Source organism: Drosophila obscura, unplaced genomic scaffold, assembly GCF_018151105.1.
Source record: "Drosophila obscura isolate BZ-5 IFL unplaced genomic scaffold, ASM1815110v1 contig_84, whole genome shotgun sequence".
In the NCBI taxonomy this organism is placed as follows: domain Eukaryota; kingdom Metazoa; phylum Arthropoda; class Insecta; order Diptera; family Drosophilidae; genus Drosophila; species Drosophila obscura.
Genome location: NW_024542877.1, coordinates 433,343 through 454,699, shown reverse-complemented (window position 1 = coordinate 454,699; position 21,357 = coordinate 433,343). Strand labels below are relative to the sequence as shown.

The window sequence follows — 21,357 nt, the reverse complement described above, 5'->3', positions numbered from 1 at the left end:
TTCCAGGAGCGTCTTCACTCCGTGGTCTTGGTCCCTTAGCTAAATCATTCTATCAGCTCAAAGGAAGATGTAACATAGTGGATCATGAGGCCAGAGGAATTTTAATTAGTAGCAGATTTAACACCTGGGGACATTATGATCTATTTTGAAAGTGAGTGATAGCTCTCTTTTACAGCATCCTCTCACTGTAGCAAGTCGTATAACTATCTCTCTCTAGGGCGTCCCACATCAAAGATTGGTCATTGGGTGTAAACGTCTCCTGAACTTAAGCTGAAGGAGTGTTCAATTCACACATTAGGGTAGGGCTGAATCAAAAAGTGTACATGTGGTAATGTGATCCAATTAAGGCTCCATTTATTGCTTATATCCATGTGGAAACCTCGACATAGAGAGAGCTTTATTTGGTTGCAGCGAATTATCATTATCTGCGTAAAAATCACAAATCGAAAAATCGATCCCAATCGATAAGAATCCGATAGTCGATGTGTACATGCGATATCGATAACGATACGCACCAAAGGAGTCAATTCTACGTCTCTTAGTCAATTCTTTATGCAACTGTGTCCTTTTGATGCATCACAATGCAGCCATTTCTTTGGCCAGTGTGCAAATGAAGTCAAGTCAACAACTCGAAACAACTGGAAAGGCCTCTATCCTCCCTAGCAGACAGCACGGCCACAGAGCACTCGATTCCCTGACTTTTGGTCCCACGCATGCGCCTGCAGAATTAGCCCGTGTACGATTTAGGGCGGAAACGCTTTTCTGATGTAGATATACCAGAAATATTTTTACTCTTCTGCTGTTCTACTGTGGCGGTGGCTGTGCTGCTGCTGAGTACTACGTTAAATCGCATCGAACGGTTTTTAAAAGCGGTCGCATACCACGGCACACACGGTAAGCTCCAGCTCCACGACCTGGGTACCTGGCTAAACCCTCTCTGCATTAATTTTTTGGTAGCGTTTAATAAACATCCAAAACGGTTAAGGCATACCAGCCACAACAAAAAGAAACCACCGGCCCATTCGCGCTGTGTGTGTGTGTGTGTAGTATGTGTGTGTGCCACTGAAACTTATCACGGATTCCCACTTGCCACTTGCATTCTTCGTGCAACATATACATCTCTGTACATACCCCTCGGTACTTGGGGTACACACACTCACACAGCGTAGGGCCCGGGACCCGACCCGATCCGGGACTCCCGTATGGGGCGTGCGGGCGGGCAGGCCTATGCTGCTCCAGGTGTATAGAATATTTTGTGCTGCCTCTGAAAACTATGTAAAATAAAGCACAAAACTACATTAGTTGTGCGTGGATGTAAATGAATGTGTATTAAGTGCACGCAGTTACACTTTACACTTTTACATATGTGTGTACATTTTTATATACATATATTCGCCAAAGAGGAGGCAACTGTGGGTGGCAGCTAGTTGGCTGGGCTGCAAGTGTAAGTGCGGATGGAACGCCGCACCTAAATCTAATCAAAAATTCTTTCAGTATGTACATATTTACATGCATATTTTATGTATAGATATGCATTGAAAAGTATACCACAAATGCATGTTATATGTGCTCACCATGTACATAGGTATATATACATACATATGTATGTACACATATAACACCCATATGCACAACATACACCGTGCATAAATATTTATTTATATCAATATTGGTTGATCGGCAGGAATTGAAATGGCAGACAATTAAAAGTGAGCTTAAGATGAAACAAACCTTTACCAATGGTATTCCAATGCCTTTTGGTTTATTCAATGAAAGCTTTCCGCTTGATGAACTCTTTCTCGCAAATCATCAGCCCGAACCGAGTTAATCCCTAAACAATTTAGTTTTTAGCATTTTAAGTTTCATATGTAGAAAAGTTACGTCTAACGGAGTTTAAATTCCTGCTTTTCCCATGTACGCCCCTTACGAACAGCGCCCCTTGGTCGTTTTGCGTTTATGAAATATTTTGTCATTTTGGCTCAAACTCAGATCAGATAGCCGCTATGTCCTCTTAGTAGATCATTCAAAATTAGTCAAAATACTCTCTAATTACAGTCTCAATTACAAGGGCGTAACTTTGGGGAAAATCTGCACCGCTAATGCAGTAAATGAACTCTGACCAACAGCCTTAACCTTACCGTTTTCTCAATTTGCAGCTTCCGCATCGTACAACACGCCTCGAAAAGCATTTTAAAACCATCACAAAAATGTTGATACGCTGGAAGAGTAAAGATAAAAGCGCATCCGCAAATCAAAATGCCTGCGGCAGCAACAGTTCATCATCAAAGAAGAAACGCAAGGGGCGTGAAGGCGGTAAGTAGGCGTAGAAGCCGTTACGACGCAAGCAGGATAAGGAATATCCTAACGCGTTCGGCCCATTTGTGCAGTGCTGCAAAACGACTTGCACAACTTATCGGTACTTCTTTCTATCGCTATCTCTTTCCAATCCAGAAGAAGACTGGCAAAATGAAAACAAATCAGGACGTATGCCGCCAAATGAACAGGGTAAGTGAATAATTTGCTAAAGATCATTGTGTTTTTGTATCCTGTCATCTGGTTCGCCTACTGATCTGTCTGTCTGTTTGTTGCTTTGGAAAGGAGGCGGCGACGAACGACGACGCGCCATGAGACGCGACGATCCCAGGCGCCACACACTTGGCGGCGATATAATGGTCTACGGTGGCTCACAGCATCCGCACGCACATCAAATGGCACCACAACAGCAGCGCGCTATGGACCTAGAGGTGAGCTTAGCACAACAAAAACAAAATCGTATTTGTGCCACAATATTTGCAATAATTATGGCTGGATATTTCACAGATGAGCACACGCGCTCAAAAAAACAAAAAGAATCAGCCAATGCGTGGCTATGCGCCCGTCAATCAGGGCCCGCTGTTTGACGACGATCCGGGCATAATGTCCGAGGTGGAGACGGCCAGTACCGGATTTCGTCGTGGCGGAAAGCAGCGCTCATCGCTGCCAGTGGTGCGCACCCCCTCAAAGACACTCGAGCGTCCGCTGGGGCTGGTCTTTCTGCAGTATCGCTCGGAGACGAAGCGAGCACTGCTGCCGAACGAGATCACCTCCATTGACACGGTCCGTGCGCTGTTTGTGCGCTCTTTTCCGCGCCAACTGACCATGTCGTACTTGGAGGGGCCCAACGTGAAGATCTACATACACGACGCCAGCAAGGACATGTTCTACGAGCTGGAGGATGTGCGCTCCCATCTGCGCGAGATCCGCGATCGCTCTGTGCTGCGCCTCTTCGAGTCCACAGAGGTGGCAGCACCACCCCAGATCTTGCCCGGCGGCCCCGGCATACCGCAGCCCCTGCCCCAGTCTCAAGCGCCGGCCAACTGGGATCAGGATCAGAGCTACTTCAGCGAACCGGAATTCGATTCGGACTACAAGCACCAGCACATCCACAAGTCCAAGGTGAGCAGAAGGGGGCCGGCAGCCTCGTTTAAATAATCCTTTTTCTGTGTTTATTCAATATCACCGCGTAGTTGCTAGGGCTGGTTTTGTTTGTGAGGTGAGGATGCGGATGCGGAGAGAGTGGGTCATGGGCCATGGGCCATGGGTCATGTCCATGGGCGAGTCAAAGATCGTTGGGGAGCCGAGCCTCCGATGCCTCCACTCTAAAGCGTTGACTCCCACATGGACATGCCAGAACAAGCAAAATCGGAATCACACACACCGAATTGAAACGCACTCGTACATACATATATACAAAAAAAAAAAATAATAAGGGACTATCGGGGGTCTATGGTACATGGACATGGACTAAGCTAAAGACTGCCCTGCCGGGCCAGAACTAGAAGTTGCCGCAGGTGCCCACGCTGAGGCCCTTGAGTGCATTGTTCATGTGCTCCTGCACCTCCTTCCACGCAAAGACGATGGCACCCTGGAAGGGCTCGGCATGACAGCTGCTGCATATGGCCATGACGGCCTTCACCTCCTCCTCGGCGGGCTCCCGGTCGTGCGTGCTGATCTCTTCCTCGAGGTTCATCTTTTGGGTGAGATCCTGCTTAAATTGCTGGCCACCGTAGTCGGCGAGGCCGTTGTAGATCTCGCTGGCATCGGTATCCCTGCCATCGTCAACCACAGATCCATCGTCCAGCAGTACCAGTCCGCGCTTCTTCAGTTTCTTCTCGTCTGCTGCTGCTCCGGGTGCTGCTGCTCCTGCTGCTCGCTTGAACTGTATATGGGTCTCCGTCTCGTCGATGAACTGAACATTCGCCGAATTGCTTAGCATTTGGAAGCGGCTGCCAGTGGACTGCTGCGGAATGCCGTTCTTTGCCGGAAGCCCCAGAAGCTGCTGTGCCACCAGGCGAGAGCCCGCATTGATTTGTCCGTTCACGAAGTTTGTATTGAATGTGATGCCCTGCTGCTGCTGCTGCTTTGCTGCTGCAGTGCTGCATCGGAACCAGCAGCTGGCGCTGCAGCTCCGTCGCTGGGTGGATTGGCCAGATTGATGCGCAAACGCGTGGGTATCTGGCCACTGGCCAGCAGCGTGTGCATTGGCTGTGGTCGATTTATCTGCAAGAGAGAGAGCACACAAATTGAAGCGATAAATCAAGGAATATTTTGGAACAGACACTCACTATGGGTGGGGGACGCACTGTGCTGGATACCTCCTGTCCTTCATGATCAAAATGATGCACGTGATGATGCTTGTGATCGCGATGGGCCTTGCCGGCACTGAGGGCCACGCGATACACCTGGACCATTGTCATCTCAAAGTGCAGGCCGTGGCTAACATCGCCGGTGATCGAGGTGCCGCCAGAGCGTAGCTTTCCATTTGCTGGAATTTTATGGCCCACAAGCTGCAAAAAGAGAAGTGGGCCGGCTATAAATTGGATTACAGCACCTCGTCGTCATCTCGTCATCGACAGCGCGACGAAAGTAAAAGCGTCGGGGGATTGCGCAGCCACAGAGACTCAACTCAAATCAACTCGACTCGACTCGATAATTTTGCAATTGGCAGTAATTGGAGACGGGCCGTGGCCAGCAGTAGCAGTTAACCGTTAACAGTTAGCAGCAGTACTCACCGAGTTATGGAAGCCACGCCCAATGCGTTCTGCCTTGAGCCAGGCCTGCCATTCGCCCGTCTTGCCATTCCATGAGGTGCACATGTGGTGCCACTGGCGCATTCGCAGCGGATAGTTGAGTCTTCATCGCCACAGCAGAGATGCAGAAGCAAGAGCACAAAAGCAAACAGAAAGCACAAATAGAAATAGAAACCAAGCAAGAAATCATTACCACGATTAGTCAGATTGTCAGTTGGATTGATCGATGGATGTAGTGCAATATACATACATACATACATACATACATACATACATATGCGACGACTCACCTGTACATTTGCTGACCTTTTATAGCCATCGAAAGGAAACTGGAATTTTGCGCATTCGCGACCCAGATTTGTATCTCTCGCGATTCCTTGCCAGCTGTATGTGGATGGATGGATGGGATGGATGATAGAAGTGGATCAGTGTGGATTGGCTATGGCTATGGCTATCGCCATGGATGGCGTTGATGATTATGAAATTAAAACGATGCTGCAATAGCAAACGAGAGACAGACAGACAGAAGGAAGACTTGGCAACAGAACGCGGTTCACCCACAAAAGAATCAATGGCTTTCATTTTCATTCAGCTTCGGCTTTAAAGCCCCTTGCCCAAGCAGGAAGCCGCCTCACCCCTCACACGTTGCACAATCGGCTGAGCGGCTCGAAGGCTGCCGGGGAAATCCTGTTAGTCGTCGTTTTTAGCATGTGATATGCATTTTATAGTAATTATGAATCACTCGCTGCTGTGACTAAACAATTTCCTAGCTCTGGCTTCCCCGCTTGTTGGCGTCTGTCTCCGTCTCTCGGTCAGCAATCCGGAAGCGGCCCGGCTTTAGCTTTGGCTGCTGCTTCAATTGAATCTTTGAAATTATGTCAAATGCTAAAATCAGGCGCTAAAACAGTGGAAAGAGGTGCAGAGGTACAGTGGTACAGCGGTGCAGTGGTGCAGCGGTACAGCGTGCCAGCGGCCGACGACATCCAACTGGAAACAGGTAAATTATCGCCTTATGTAAGCGGCGACCGCAACGACAAAAACAACAACAACAGCAGCACTAGCAGCAGCAGCATCGATGGGGCAGCTACCGCACTATTAAATTGTCAGATTTGAAGACGAAGAAAATCAAAATCAAAAATCTTAATCTTATCTGAAAGGTGGTGGCTGCCCACTTGAAAGAAAAACACACACAATGAATGCCGCCGAATGGCATGCCCCGGCATGGCACACCCAATAACCGGACACGACCCCAAAAGCAACATCAGCAGTGGCAGCAGCATCATTGACCATCAGATTGACTCTTGTTTTTGTGGCTCGTCAACCTGTCGTCTTCAGTCGACACAGTGGGGTCTGGCGGTGCGCCGACTTGCATCAGGAAGTTGGCTTCCTTTCACTTTCACAGTCACAGCAGTCTGCTGTCCCCCACAGGCCAGGTGCAGGCCAGCGACGCCGCCAGAGCGTGGCCCACAAATTTCGTTGCGCACAGCGAAGGTCTCTGGCTGCTGGCTGCTGGTTGCTGGCTTTGTGGTGGGGCATCAATAGACTTACGTCTATTGCCCCCGTGCTGAGCTTATATAACAGTTCGCTTGGCCACTCTTTTTGTGTGTGTGTGTGTGTGTGTATGGGGGGGGGGATTGAGCTCGATGAAGCAAGTCATGGTTAGAGGCTTTGACCCAACCCAACCCAAACAAACCCTACCCTACCCTACCCTGCCCTACCCTACATTCATAAATCCAAACTGGAGCTGGAACTGGGTCTGGGGCTGGGGCCGACTCACCCTCGTAGGTTAGAAGGACATGATCTCCACTGTGATTGGTGAAACGCATCCAGAAGCAGAGCGTAAACTGATCCAGCTCGGGCAGCAGCGGATTCCCGTACTCGACCTCTCCGTCCTGATTGAAGGCAAACTTTTTCACACTACAGCGATCGGAGCCGTAGAGCGGTGTCCGCGTGAAGGTCAGCTGCGGCTCCTTGTGGGTCTCATCCTCGATGCTGTAGGACTCGTACTGATCCTCCACATGATCGCCGAACGATATGGGATGGGCCACCGACGCTGGATGATCCAGATCCACACCATTCACAATGGCAGCGCGGGCCAGCAGCAGTTCGTCCTCGCCGCCACCGATGTCGCCTTCCGCCGAGTCCTTGCCAGCACCGAACTGGGCAAAGCTTGTGGCCAGCTCGTGACTGCTGCTGGCGGAGCCCGGATGCGATTGCTTGAGGCTGTAGGAGGCTGTGCTGCTGCTGCCACCGCTGGTGGCGGAGCCCGAGGAGACTGCAATTGGCTTCCAGGCGAACGACGTAGGGCACACATTGAGCGCGAGAATGGCGATCGGCAGGAGAGACATCAGTTCCGGTGCCGCTTGCCTTGCGGATATGCCTCATTTCTATGTGAACTCTATCGGGGATATTATGTCTTAACGAAAGTTCGGTTTCTGTTCGGTCTGCAACGTCTGTTTGCCGCGATGGATCGCACTTCACTAATCATCCACGCATGCGCCAAAGCCAAGTTAAGTTTGCGCCGAAAACCCAGGCAGCAGCAGCCAAAGAGCGGGGCACACCGTTTGTCGAGTGTTGAGTGTAGAGTAGAGCTCTCAGCAGCAGCAGCAGCTCTCGGTCTGCTGCCGCTCAGTTGTAACAAATTGTTGTAAAATTGTTGTATTGAAATTGAAACTAAAACTGGTTGAGGTCTGCCTGTCTGCTGCTGCTGCCATAACTGGCGGCACAGCGAATGTGCCAACCGATAGACCGACCCGACCACCACTTGCACTTGCTGCTGCACCACACACAGAGATAAAGTCGTCCCACTGCCACTAAATGATGCGAGTCACTGGCAATCCATAATAAAACTAATTTGCAATCCCAATAGAACGAATCCTATTATGCGGCACAAACTCGTATTGTTTTCCATGTCCATGTCTGGATTCTGGAATACAAATTAATGCATCAAATATATATGAATAATAATAAAACAAAATAGCCTCGGACATAAATTTGTGCGCTTGACCCAGTGATCCTCGTTGATGATTTCATTGGAAACAGGGAAAAGCTTTCATGCTCAATGGGATTTTTTTTATTTGGCAAACGGTTTCGCTGCTTGACTGATTGGTGGGTGGGGTCAAATGCCAATTAACGGGCATTAATCTTAACAATTTGGCGGCCCATTTCGTACGATTCCGATTCCGGTTGTGTACGTGGTTCGTCGTTCATGGTTCGTGTGGACAGTTCAAGAGAGAAGAGAAACTACTTGAACGAAGGCCAATTGGCAGCGTTTTGAGCACACACACACAACACATATGCCCACTATATTGTAAATTCCCTTACTCATCATCATCATCATCATAATGCCCTAAGCCTTGTGGCAATTTAATAAAATTTACACTCCATATTTTTTGTTTTTTTTTTTTTTGCAGATTGGCAAACAACCGGCGCCCTACTATGTGGGCTCATCGCAGACCCTGCCTCGTGGCATGTACTCTTCAGAACGCAACAAAGTCTCGATGGGTGCGTAATTGTAGTGTCTAGTGTACCCCACCCCCCTAGAAATTTTCTATTATTATTTCCCTCTACTAACTCTTTTTTTCCTGTTTTGTTTTTTTTGCATATTTTTTACATTCGGTTTTTGTCCTATTTTCCCTTTTTCCTAACTTTAATTTTGATCGTTGATTATGCGGATGGATGCTGTGATCTGTCGATGCTCCCCTACTCCACTCTCCTTTTGATTTAATAATTTCTGAATTATTTTTCTATTTGTTATAATTCGCTTACACATAGTCCACTCCTCTATTCGTAACGTAAATCTAGTGAAACTTTCTATCTAAATATGAATCATGTTCAATTCATTAACCCAATACACAAACATACACACACGCACACATATATAAAAAAAAAAAAAAAAACCAAAAAAAAAAATACCCTGTAAAGGAGCGCCTGTGAAACCACTAAGAACAGTCAATCCAAGGGGTAGCATGGAACCCCTGTTTCCCTATACCCAGGATCAGTTATACAGCATTCCAGGTACACCAGCAAATACTAATACTACTACTCGTATATGTACTTATGCCTACTCTTCTAATACAAAAAAAGCTTTCACACACACAAGACCCTTTTTCCATTCTACTGTGAACATTTCCATTGGCATTTCCATTGTGCTTGCGTTTTGGGTTCTTCGGAAATTGAACACCCACGATAAGCGACGAATCAGAGAGCATTAATTTGATCAGTTACCATTGCCCCCTCCCCTCTCTTGTATTTGGAGCTTTATTTTATGTTCTTTCCCCTGTTGTTTTGTTTTGTTTCTAAATTCTAACAAAAAAAATTGCCTATAAATATGCGTATGCATGTGACACCCCACCGCCCCCACCCTAGAAGAGACCAGCAACCAGATAGTAATCTGAGCTGTGCTATAAACCATTTTACAGACGGCTACACCAGTTCTCCAGAGCGCAGCAGCCGCGGCAATTACGAGGAGCCCTACTACAGCCAATATGGTACACGGGGCGCTGTTGTGGCACCCATCATAGACGAGGAGCAGAGGTACGTCGCACGTTGCACGTTGCACGTCGAATGAGGATGTTTTTTGCTAATCTAAGTATTTTTCTTTGTATGCACAGCGATGTGGCCCTCACCGAGGATCAGTATGCATTGTACGGCATCAAGGTGCCGGGTCCCAATCGGATGGCGCATCGCGGCAATCAGATCTATGATCCCTCTAGGTGAGCATCGCCCAGCGTTGGCCCCGCACCGCATTCATGTAGGTGGCATAGTCCTGCTGCAGCAGGATGCTCTTGCTGGGTATGTCGCCCACTCCGTGGGCACTCCGCTTGCTCCGCCTGTAGATCTTGATGCGTTTGACGTTGCCATTGTTCGAGGTGCTCATGGCGGTGGCCACCGGATGGAAGTAGGTGGTGCCTTTGCTCTTGATGGCCTGAACGATCAGGCAGAGCAGGTAGCCACCGAACGAGAGAAAGGCCAGGGCCGTGATGCTGACCTGGAACAGTGTCTGCAGCTTGGAGGGCTTCGGTTCCGTCCAGGACGGCGCCGAGTGGCCTTGCCACGGTGCATGAGAGCCAGTGCTCTCATAGTCCCCTCTGCAATGCACACACGAGTGAGATGTTTGAAAATCAAGCCAGCAATGGAGAGACGCCTACCGGTCAGCTGCCATCAAGGCCATGCGCTGGGGCACATGGCTCGCCTCTGCCTCGGGGCAGTCTGTGGTGTGTGCCAGCTGCGGGTCTTCGCGGGCACTGGTACTGTCATCCAGCGCTCCCATGCGCTCCATCGACTTTTTCAGCATCAAAAGTTCATCCAATTGAAAGTTGGTCAGACATTGGGCGAAACGCTCCGGTGTGCTGGTCACTGGGAAAACGATTTTGCGGTTACAACTGGAGTGCAGGGCCACGAGAAGTTGCCCAATCAAATAAACGATACTTGTACATACCGCTGCAATAGGCCATGGTTCTGCTGCCGTTGCTGTTGCATTCGACTGTCAACTGCAAACTGAGAAAGCAGCTCGAACATGGAACGTCATTGCGTGTACCAGATGTACACGGTGCACGGTGCACCATGCCCAGGGTGTTTTTGGCTCGATGAAAGCGTAGCTGATCTACGCTTGATGGATGCCCCCGTCCCTTTTGGCAGGGTATCTGCTAGTCCCATCAGTGCTGCTAGTGCCAAGAGCAGCAGCATTCTTGGCTGGCTTTTTGGTTCACGCTTCAATGCGCTAAGTGCGCCACAGCGACTTTGATTCCGGTGACGGTGCCGGCGACGAGTGCCTTGTGGCTAGGCTTTTTGACTGCGAGACTGCGCAATTGGAGCGACGGAAGTGTGGCCCAGTAAATGCGAATGCGAATGCGCGACATGAAAACACGCAATACGCAATAATCTGCTGAGACGCAAGCCCCCGAACCAGTTTTCATGGATGTTTGTTTGTTTGATGTCTCTTTTGCAGGCCAGAAGAGTTGCACCGCATACGCGTGGAGCACATGGAGCGGCAGTTGGCCAATCTGACGGGACTGGTGCAGAAGGCTTTGGTTAATCAGAATCCACAAATAGCACCACTGGCGGTGCCCACACTGGACTCCAACTATCTGGTTGTGCCATCCCAGTCGCAGATGCAAGGTACGTCACAAAACCCTAAATCACCAGCACAACAACAAGAACCCGACGAACAGGGTATCACCATTCCGATGTTAGATGTTTTGTACCTGTAACTATATATATAATTATATATATATATATATATGCATGCACATGAACGCGTCCTTTTTTAAGGCTTCTAGCACACAAAAATCCACAACAGCCGTGTTCCCATACTATATTTATATTTGTTTGATTCCTTGCTACATGTGCTGTCTCGCTTTGTTTCTCTTTTCTTTTTTGTTTCTTTCTCTGTTTGGCGCACAGCAAATGGCTCCGGTGATGACATGTACATTCGGGAGAAGGCTCCCAAGTTAGGCAAGAACTCGTGCCGTAAGTTCTTCCACGCTGCCCACCTCGACAGCCGGCGACATGATTCCATTTATCTTGCAGAGAAATCCGTGTCCTTTGAGAAATCAGTGTCCTTTAGCGATGACATACAGGGCCACAATCCCAAGTCCCATAATCCACTACATGCCGGTAATTAAAATTCAAATTCATTCCCACATTATGTGCATATGTATGTGGTATGCGTGTATTTGTACCCTTGCAAAGGGTATTATGAATCGATGTCTATTTAGCCAGAGTTCTTTTTGTTCGTCTGTCTGTCTGTCGTTTGTGTAAAACTGCCACTGGAACGAGCAGCCAGCTTTTAATTTAAAAATAACTATTTAATGTGTAGGATCCCTCAGTTTAATTATAAATTAGATTGAATAGATTATATACTCTTACCAAAGCTTTCTTTCTGCCACACCCAACCGAGAGCGGAAGATTCACACGAACACAAGTCGTGGATCGTCGTTGGATTGCCTTTGGTTGTATTTTGAAAGCGTTTAACTGAGTATTAGATGCACTCAGTACAAATCAGGGCTCATAGGGGATCTAGGTCTAGAACTGGATACAAATTATAAGCTCCAAAGATATTTTATTTTATTTATTTATTTCTATGTTTGTAATTAAATAATAGTTATTTGTGATCTCTGGTACGAATAGAATCAGCAAATAGATCTGCAAGGGTATGCAAAGACTTTCGTTCTGCTATTTCCATAAACATATGTACCCCAATATGCGCAAAGGTTGGGTTGCCACTGAAAATAGTCGAAGTACATGGGGGTAGGCCCTTAGACATAATGCCCAATAAGATCGTACAATGCCAAATGTTTACCATTCTCTTGCCACGCAACTGAAACGGACCTGTGATTCGGACAGCTGATACGAAACCTACCAAGCCGGCAATCAAGTCGTCCACCCTACCACGCACATCGTCACAAGGTAAGAGCGTCACCTCCACATCACCACATCCCCCGCCCCCACATCACAAGCCACGTATGCCACCAACCCTGTCACCATCAGCATCTGAACCACCAAATCACTAGCCCACACTCCTCATAGAAAGTAAAAGTACAAACAATTAATTGACTCCGCAGAGCGCGATCGCCTGAAGCCCCCTCCACCGCCCAAGCCGATTGTGCTGGCCCAGACGGCACATCCCAACTACCGGGCGGACATAACGCTGGCCCCCGAGGTCTACAACCACCTGCGTGGGCTGCAGAAGAAAGCCAAGGACCTGCGCATGGAGGTGCGCACACTGCGGCGTCTGTCGCAGGCCCAGGCCGTCGCCGTGCGGGAGGACATCAAGGGTACATTTATGCGCATTCGTGCCACTCTGCTGGCAAGCAGCGGCAGCTTCTGGGGCCAGCAGGGCGATCAGGATGCCACGCGAGTGACGCGCGAGGAGGAGCTCTACAAGCAGGAGGTCATACGCCTCGAAAAGGATCTCAGTGACCTCGAGGGATCGGTGGAGAATTTGCGCGGTGAGGTGATCAATCGGCGTACACGGGTCAACATGACCGCCGTGGAGGATATGGCTCTGGTGTTGAGCCGCGCCAGGTAGCTACCAAATCTGCCCCATGTTGTTGCCACTTTTGATGTTGTTGTTTGCAGCAAAACGGTGGCCGAACTCAAGCTCAAGTTTCCGTCTCTGTCGAATGGCTTGCGCTGCATTCTGTCCAGCGAAATGGAGAAGGTGGTGCGCGAAGAAAAGTTCCTCAAAGAAGAGCCCGACCGCTTGGAGTCGGCGCTGCGGCGCTGCAAGAAGCTGACTGGGACATTGGTGACGCTTAAACGGTTTGTAGCCGCTTCGCAATGCTTGCCCCAACCTATATTTGATAGATCCATGGCTAATGTGATGCCCACACCATTTATTCCCCACCCGTTCCCATAGTTTGGCCAGCGTGCAGGAGCAGCGCCTGCCGCCCAATGAGCCGGCAATCAGCGAAGAGCCACCACGCTCTGCGGACATCACGGCGCCCGATAAGGTAAGTGCAACAGTGCAAAGCTCGCAAGAGGGAGAGAGAGAGGAGACGACGATGACCCCTTCAACACCGTTGTACTGAGACAGTTACACAGAGAGCTAGTTCCACATGTCCAAGTCAATATCCAAGCCAAGCAATGCCCACATATCCATATCCATAGCCATACCCATATCGATATACATACTTATACACATATAAATAATACTGCTACATAACGTGTCATGACTATATATACAGATCTATATTGTATATGTATAAAAGTATTGTTTCCACTACTAATTATATCGCAGAGATTGCATACAATAGATTGCTTACGTCCTACCCATGTATCGAGTTTTGCTATGCTTTCATTTTCGAAACCACCTCTCCACCTTTGAACCAGTCTAGTGCTCCAGTCCCAGGCTCGTCATCTTCGATGGAACTTCGGTACGAGGCGCGAAGCTACGAAGCCCGTGACTGCTTACTTATTGCTACCAGTCCCGTCTGTTCCATCTGTCTGTCAGTCTGTTCCTGTCATCCATAACCAAAGGGACTGCAAGTAGTCAAACGAGGGAGTGCCCTCTGCCCTTCACCTTCAGTTTAGTTTTGAGCTCATTTTTCACAAACCAACCAACCAACCAGCCAATCCACCAAGAACCTCCTCCAAAACACATTAAAAACTCCTACAATCATCATTTGAGATTTGAGTACTGTGCAAAGCAAAGCTGAAGATTTATCCAATTACGAATACCAATACCAATACGAATAACGAATAAAAATAACCACCCACATAGTTGGATCGAAACTGAAATGACCTTGATTACTTAACACTTATTCGTTTGTAGTTTTGGTTTATATATTTTGTGCGATTACCTTATGAATAAGTTGCAATTGGCTGTTGTTTATAATAAATAGTGTTTTGGTTCATCTATCATTTCACACCCAAACCAACCAAACCAACTAAACCAAACCAAACCAATCAACCATTCATTCCAACCAAATGCATTCAACGAGAGTTTCAAATCAAATTCAATTCAATTACTCAATAGAACGAAAAAATGTTTTTAAGTTGAGTGAATGTTAATCGGCAAAAGCAAAGCGCACCGCTAACAAAAACAACACCCACCGTGATATAGCTTCGCCGATATATATATATATAAACATATATAGATAACCCCTAGTCCCAACCAACTCCCTCCCACCCATCATCCTGCAAGCTAATTACTGTACTGTACTGAGCTTTTGCATTTGTTGGGTCTTACATATTAGGTATTTAAAACACACACACACACACACAACCAAAGAAACCAACCACTAAAACGAATACAATTACAGTTTGCAAATTTTGCAATTACAATTACAAAAATTCCATCCACCAAAATACCAACAATACCAACAATATAATATACAAGTATCAATCAAGTCTCAATCCTACTACTACTATCATATCACCATGTAAGCTGACAAAAGCCAAACCAAACCAAACAAACAAAAAAAAAATATTATTATATATATGCAAAATAATAATAATTGAAAACAGAAACAGAATCACACAAAAGTTGAATTTATCCAAAGCTTAACGTCTTATAAAATGAGGTTTACCCTTCGTTTCTTCTTGTTCTTGCCTTTTCTCAAACATTTTTTGATTATCGTTTCCCAACAACAACTCTACAACCCACATAGTTTAACTGGCGATGGAGTTCAAACTTCAAAGAGGCAATTACTGAGTAATGACTGAAAAATCCAAATATAAAGACAAATTTTACAAAAACCAAATACCAAAAAAAAACAAATTAAAATTAATTTTTTAATTGTAAAATCCAAAAGAAGGGCACGTTTTATGAAAAAAAAAAAAAAAAAATGAAAAACAAAATTCATTAAAAACTAAGTCAATTTTCTTTTTGCTAAACATAATTTGCTCTGCATTAAACATACTAGTTTATATTTTGTATACTACTTACTACTGCTATAAACTTCTAACTAAAACTAATACTCGTACTAAAACTCAAAACAAAAAACATATACCAAAAAAAAAAAAATAACTCATCAAAGCTATCCATAAGCCACCAGAAAACCAGAAGAAACTCACCCAACAATCTGATATCTGAACCACTGCAACACCTTCTTCTCAGCCAGTATATACTATATGTATGTGTACCGATTTATACCTCAATATCAATGTATTTGTATCGCAACATCTGTGTGTGTGACTGACTGTGTGTGCTCACCATTTAAGATTCCCCTCTAAAGTCCTTCTTAAGTCCTTCCAAAAGGAGATATCCACTTCCCTAGCCCCCCTCCAACCTCGACCTCAACCCGCTTCCCTTTCTGCTCTCCCAAATTCGTTCGCAACACAGCAACACGTATCCCCCCCATGCAGTGAGTAGTTCAATCCATGGAGTAATCCATAGAGTAAGGGTCATCTACATACCACATACATATGTACATAGTTAGGAGCATTCGATTCCGATCCCCCAATACTTTGTAGCCAGGCATTATCTGCGCTCTGTATAGACAATGCAAATAAAACAAAAGCGAATGTTACTTATCACACAAGTACCTACAAGATTTTCCCTTCAAGCAGAACTCTGAGACATTGGGTGTCTGTCTGCCACTTTCATTCTTGGCATTGTCTGGTGTCTCAGTACATAGTATAAATACTATACTGTAATGCAGTTGTGAAAAGCAGAAACAAGAACCACTATCAGCGAGTCTAAACTCGAGCAGCGATTACACATTTCGGATACTTTGTTTTTGGATATTTGGAACCGAGCACCGAGCTTCGGTCCCTCGAACTTCGCGTATATTTGTTTGTTGCGGCATTTGCCGAAGCATAGCAGTGCCCACTTCTGCTGTAATGCCTAGAAGCTTCCTCGCGTGTATGTTTCCATCAAAACTCTACCAGAAACAGCAAGAGACAAACTTAACAAATTATGTTATTCGCATATGCGGAAGAGATGCAAAAAATAATGGAAATACTCGTAACATCGAGAAACCGGGGGTTCGTGCACATTGGATGTTCGGAGGGGGGTGGGGAGCACAGTGAATGTCTGCTAAAGTATAGGCAGGAAGAGGCCCACACGCTACATACATACATACATACATACCATGCAGATATACGATACGATTATACAGAGATACGCACATACAATTTGAACCCAGCCACCCGCCGCCCCTTGTCTTGGTTTCCATTCATTAAGTGTTTAATGTTTTATATTAATCAAAATGGAACCCACTCCTTGCGCTGAGTCGTGACACCACACCACATGGACACACGCACACCACACACACACTCGTACATTCGTATCTATTTAATTTAATTTTTAATGCTACTTTTGTAGTTGAGAAGAGCGCATATGTGTGTGTATATATATACAAATTAGAGAATATGTATGTATGTATATGTATGTACCCTTGCTTATGTATGTACACACCGCCACTTTACCCACCTTTACCCCCCCAACCACCCAGTCAAAAATATCACCCGAAAACCTGAAAAAAAAAACTATCCCAAACTTCAAAACCCGAAACCCCACAACCGAAATCTGTAACCATCATAGCTATTAACTATTTATCTCCTAATCAGACAATCAAGCGGCCAATTGAATTGCAGTAAAAAAAAAAAAAAACACCAACCAAACCAAATATATGCAAACAGTCATCACTGTTCAGTCACTGTTCTCACTCATCGATTGTTGTCTTTGAAGTTTCAACCATCCATCAACCCAATCGCCCCTATTTACCCATCATCAATCAAATCAAATCAATCTTAAGGCGTGTTCTCGCCCCTCTCACTCATAAAAGCATCAACACTCAGAGATATTTTTATGAGGCAAAATAAAGCCTTAAGCTCTGTTCACAACAACAAACAACAACAAAAATAGTTATAAAGAGCCAACTATTAATGTTTCATCTACTACTAAAAAAAAAAACATACATACATACTCGTACCTGTAGGCCACACGCACACACAGAACTTTGTCATATAATACTTGTATTATTATTCTGCATCTGCATTCGAAAAATCGGGGTACCATTTCTTTGTTGGATATATGATTTGTGATTACTGTTATTTTTTTGTTTTGTTACTTAGAAGCTTCTCTTTTAGTCAAAATATTTATAGATAATTCACCCACTCCTCCATTCGACCATTCGAAAGCACACATTTCGCCCCCGTCCCAAGTTTGCAAATTTAGGCTCCGATAACGATGATGCAATTCTACTATATACCCCACATATATATATATATAGACATGTAGCGAGACCATACCTACTGCTATACCTTCTACCCCTCCCCGTTGTACAATGCTTAATCGAATGCTTGCTTATCATGATAATGCGATGATGTTTGCCCAATGTTTTACTGCAAATATGGATATACATATTTGTGATTTTATATTTATAGTGATTGATTTTTGTATGGCACTGCATGATTTGTACTTTCCTCTATGCAACTTGCACTCATTAAAGACGCCATGCCACGCCCACGCCATCGCCACCGCCGCACTGTTTCTGTTTTTCTTTTTAGCTATGTAAACCTGTATGTTTCATTGATGGGTTACAACTCGTACTGTATCAGATATGTGTATATGTACCTACTACTACTACTACTACTACTTATGACTAATATCTTTTGCGAGAATATAATTGTGCGATAAGAGTACGTAATTGCCATATATCTATTTATATGTGTGGTGTTATTCACTTCTTATTTACATACTTGAACTATGCAATACGTTGCCACCTCATCGTTCGTTTATTTCACTACCAACTTCCTCTCTGTGTGTGTGTGTGTTATTGTAGCCAATCCCAACACCCAGGATGGGGTCGTTCGCTATCAGCGGGGGACTCGCACCCGAAAACGCACTCGATGCTCTGCTAGACGAGCTCAAGACATTCTCCAAACCCATAGCCCAACAACAGCAGCAACAGCAACAACAATACGAGGTAAGAGCATTAAGCCTTAAGCACTAAGCACACCAAACTCCCATCGTCTGACCTGAAACGGAACTCAAATGTCCCAAGTCTCTTCCTGTAGATTCGCCCCGAAGATTCGGCATCTGATGAAAGCGCCAGCGCTGAGGCCGCAGTACAAAGCACCGTCACCACGCAAATATCGCAGGCCCGTCTCTACACGGAGGCCAACATCAATATGCAACAGGCAACCACTAGCAGCATGGTCATTGCTGTGGCCACCGGCTCTGTGCCAGTACAGCGAGGCGTGCTCACCCATCAGCAGTCCCAGTCGCAGCTGCAGTTGCAGCTGCAATCACAACAGCATCAGCAGCAGCTACAACAGCAACAGCAGCAGCAGCTCATGGTGCACACAAATATGGGCAGCTTGCGACGCCTGCAATCCTATCCCAGCGAGTCGGACAGCGAACTTCAGTTACCACCACCCACTGGGCCACGTCCCGGCGATCCAAATCTGGCCAATGGTGGCGGCACCGGCACCGGCAGCAGCAGCAGCAACAAACCACCCGTACCCGAGCGAAATGCTGATCTGATAACGAAAGTGGGCCACAAACGCATACCGCCACCACCGCCGCCACGCACCAGCTCACGCAGTCCACTGGCCAGTCCAACCAGCCCAAACGTGCCACAGAACATAGCTTCCGCATCAGGAGCAGCAACAGTAGCAGCAGCAGCAGCCAATGCCAATTCCATTGCCCACTCAAATTCCAATGTCAATTCAATCGGAATCGACACCTCGGTTGTCGCCAGTGGCGACACATCAAGCGGCGACAATTCGAGTGGCAATGAGTCCGGTAACGATCATGTGCAACGCCAGGTGGCACTCGAGATGCGCCACCAGGAGTTACTAAAGAAGCAAAAATTGCTCCAAGAGCAGTATCAGCGTTTACAAAAAATGAGCAAGCTTCCATCGGTTGATGTTACCGGCCCCTCGTCGCAGGACATGGCTGCTGGGGCCGGCGGCGCTAATAACACGCTGCGTAAGCTCGGCAGCGAGACAAATATTCAGCAGAAAATCGCTGCATTGAGCTTGGCCTGCGAGGCTAGTGGAGCCGCGGCTGCGGCGGCAGCATCTGCCGCGGCGGCTACCAATGGTGTGTTGGTCAGTGATGCTACGAGCGGTGTGATCGGCGGCGCTGTTGGTGGTGGATTAGTAGGGTCGTCTGGTGCGGTCGCTGCTGCTGCAAACTCTCAACACCAAACAGCCACAACGACCACCAAGCAGGTGTACGAGACGGAGATACTTTAACACAACTGGAAATTGGCGTGGAACGAAACAAAAATTGACATTTAATCATCACAGCAGTCATTGGTGGCAGTCATAAGGTGGTCTCGGTTACCCAGATGGAACTCTTCCCAATATATCTACACACGTCAGTGGTCAGATCTATCAGTCAACCAAAAAAAGTAAAATCAAAACCCTACCTACAACCGCTCAAATAATTTCACGTCCGAAAACGAAACTCAAAGGGTCACTGAACACTAAACACTTTTCCCCGTATGAGCAGTAGCCTCACTCACCCTAAGCCCAGTACTTGTATTTAGCATTTAATTTACGAACATAAATGTGTTATGTGCATGCGATCGATGTATGAACGTGTTAGGTGTTGTCGAATACGAATACAAAAACAAATTTGAATCAAAAATCAAACAAAAAAAAGCTGTAACATTACGCGTGTTAAATCACACATACGTATGTGTATCCGTGTGTATCCTCGTAAATACTCGTAAACGAAGGCAACAGGCCGCAAAAAGATCAATGTTTTTATGTATGTTTGTATGTTGCTTACATCCGATGTATGTACTTGCTGTATGTCCTGTCCCCTTGTTGTTGTACCGATGAAATCGCACACAAGCTATAAGAACGTAAATGAGAATGAGAAACGAAACGAAACCCCCCCAATGAGAGAGCACAAGTATCATGCACTTAGACTCTGTCTGTCAGTGAGCAGAGCAGAGAGGGAGCAGGATGCGGAGCAGAGAGGTTACCCACTTAAACCCAAGCAAGCGCAAGGCTTCAGTATATCTGTTCAGATATCACAATCAGATTTGCATGCATATTATAATCTGTGTCTGTGTACTGTATAATATGTTAATGTAGCCAACACGTAGTATGTACACATTCCTCATCCACAACGCAACATAAGCAAGGCACAACACGGCACACAAGAACGACACACAATATAACTAATAATTATTATGCATATGTACAGGATCTACTCTACGTATGTTCGTTACAAATATGTCAAAAAAATTTGTATTATTACCTTGGTATGGGACGTGAGACTGATAGTTCTATATATATATAGCTCATCAAGATACAAAAAAACAAAAAACAAAAAAAAATAATGAAAATATTTTACTTATTTTTGTTATAGAAGGCAACTAGCTAATTTTATCCCAATATATACGAGTATATAAAAAAAAAAAAACAAAACACAAAAACACCACACACTACACTACATACATACTCCTTCCAAATTGGCCTTAGGTTGGGTCAAGATTTGGAATGGGTGTGTTTTATTTTGGACTACCAAAAATGTTATTTGTTTAAACGATGCCTATCAAATGGGCAAGACACATATGTAAAAATGTAACCGAAGGCATTTACCGCATTAAACCGTTACAACATACCGTGTTAGTCTGTCTTTATCCGTATCCGCATATCCATTGGAAAACGGCAACGGACAGACCGGAGGACAATGCAAATACTTTTTAAATCATTTTAATTCATTCCTTATCGTTTTTAATCGTGATCAGGCTGATCAGGGCAATTAAAGTTGGTAACCCTTGACGGCATATGTTTTTAGCAAATGAATATGTTTTTGTTTTTAAATAGTTAATTGAGATTTGTTCACCCTGGCACCCTACCATTTATGTCA

General features: G+C 45.9%; 3 protein-coding genes across 11 annotated transcripts; 1 reads left to right on the top strand and 2 right to left on the bottom strand.

Moving 5' to 3' along the window:
* The first annotated feature begins 785 nt into the window (after positions 1-785).
* On the top strand, positions 786-20,121 carry LOC111077389 (coiled-coil domain-containing protein CG32809). Of its 9 annotated transcripts, XR_002608150.2 has the most exons (19): positions 786-894; positions 2,157-2,313; positions 2,452-2,505; positions 2,599-2,744; positions 2,821-3,435; positions 8,483-8,573; positions 8,994-9,086; positions 9,491-9,605; positions 9,683-9,784; positions 11,020-11,189; positions 11,475-11,540; positions 11,601-11,687; positions 12,417-12,479; positions 12,635-13,097; positions 13,152-13,334; positions 13,432-13,525; positions 15,185-15,228; positions 18,305-18,448; positions 18,540-18,632. XR_002608150.2 is itself a non-coding variant. In XM_022371656.2 (18 exons), the coding sequence occupies exons 2-18, from the start codon at positions 2,208-2,210 to the stop codon at positions 19,722-19,724; spliced, it is 3,774 nt and encodes a 1,257-aa protein (XP_022227348.2). In that variant the 5' UTR covers positions 787-894; positions 2,157-2,207; the 3' UTR covers positions 19,725-20,121. The 9 variants fall into 9 exon arrangements, 6 of the variants coding, with proteins under 6 accessions (XP_022227349.2, XP_022227352.1, XP_022227348.2 ...); XR_002608153.2 differs by lacking the exon at positions 8,994-9,086 and having other exon boundaries at positions 2,455-2,505; XR_002608152.2 differs by lacking the exon at positions 8,994-9,086.
* On the bottom strand, positions 3,570-7,835 carry LOC111077391. Its single transcript, XM_022371663.2, is given in 6 exon segments — positions 3,570-4,423; positions 4,426-4,539; positions 4,605-4,826; positions 5,052-5,172; positions 5,360-5,453; positions 6,847-7,835. Coding segments are annotated over 6 exon segments (1,731 nt in total). The 5' UTR covers positions 7,418-7,835; the 3' UTR covers positions 3,570-3,814.
* On the bottom strand, positions 9,310-10,553 carry LOC111077393. Its single transcript, XM_022371665.2, has 3 exons — positions 10,510-10,553; positions 10,220-10,427; positions 9,310-10,159 (listed from the first exon to the last, which is right to left on the bottom strand). The coding sequence occupies exons 1-3, from the start codon at positions 10,523-10,525 to the stop codon at positions 9,781-9,783; spliced, it is 603 nt and encodes a 200-aa protein (XP_022227357.2). The 5' UTR covers positions 10,526-10,553; the 3' UTR covers positions 9,310-9,780.
* Positions 20,122-21,357: the final 1,236 nt, after the last annotated feature.

Coding starts and splice junctions, on each gene's coding strand:
- LOC111077389 (XM_022371655.2), top strand. CDS start 2,208: ATGTTGATACGCTGGAAGAGTAAAGATAAAAGCGCATCCGCAAATCAA. Junction 2,506..2,598: donor TATGCCGCCAAATGAACAGG/GTAAGTGAATAA, acceptor TGCTTTGGAAAG/GAGGCGGCGACGAACGACGA. Junction 9,087..9,490: donor TCAGTTATACAGCATTCCAG/GTACACCAGCAA, acceptor ACCATTTTACAG/ACGGCTACACCAGTTCTCCA.
- LOC111077393 (XM_022371665.2), bottom strand. Junction 10,160..10,219: donor GCCTTGATGGCAGCTGACCG/GTAGGCGTCTCT, acceptor TGTGCATTGCAG/AGGGGACTATGAGAGCACTG.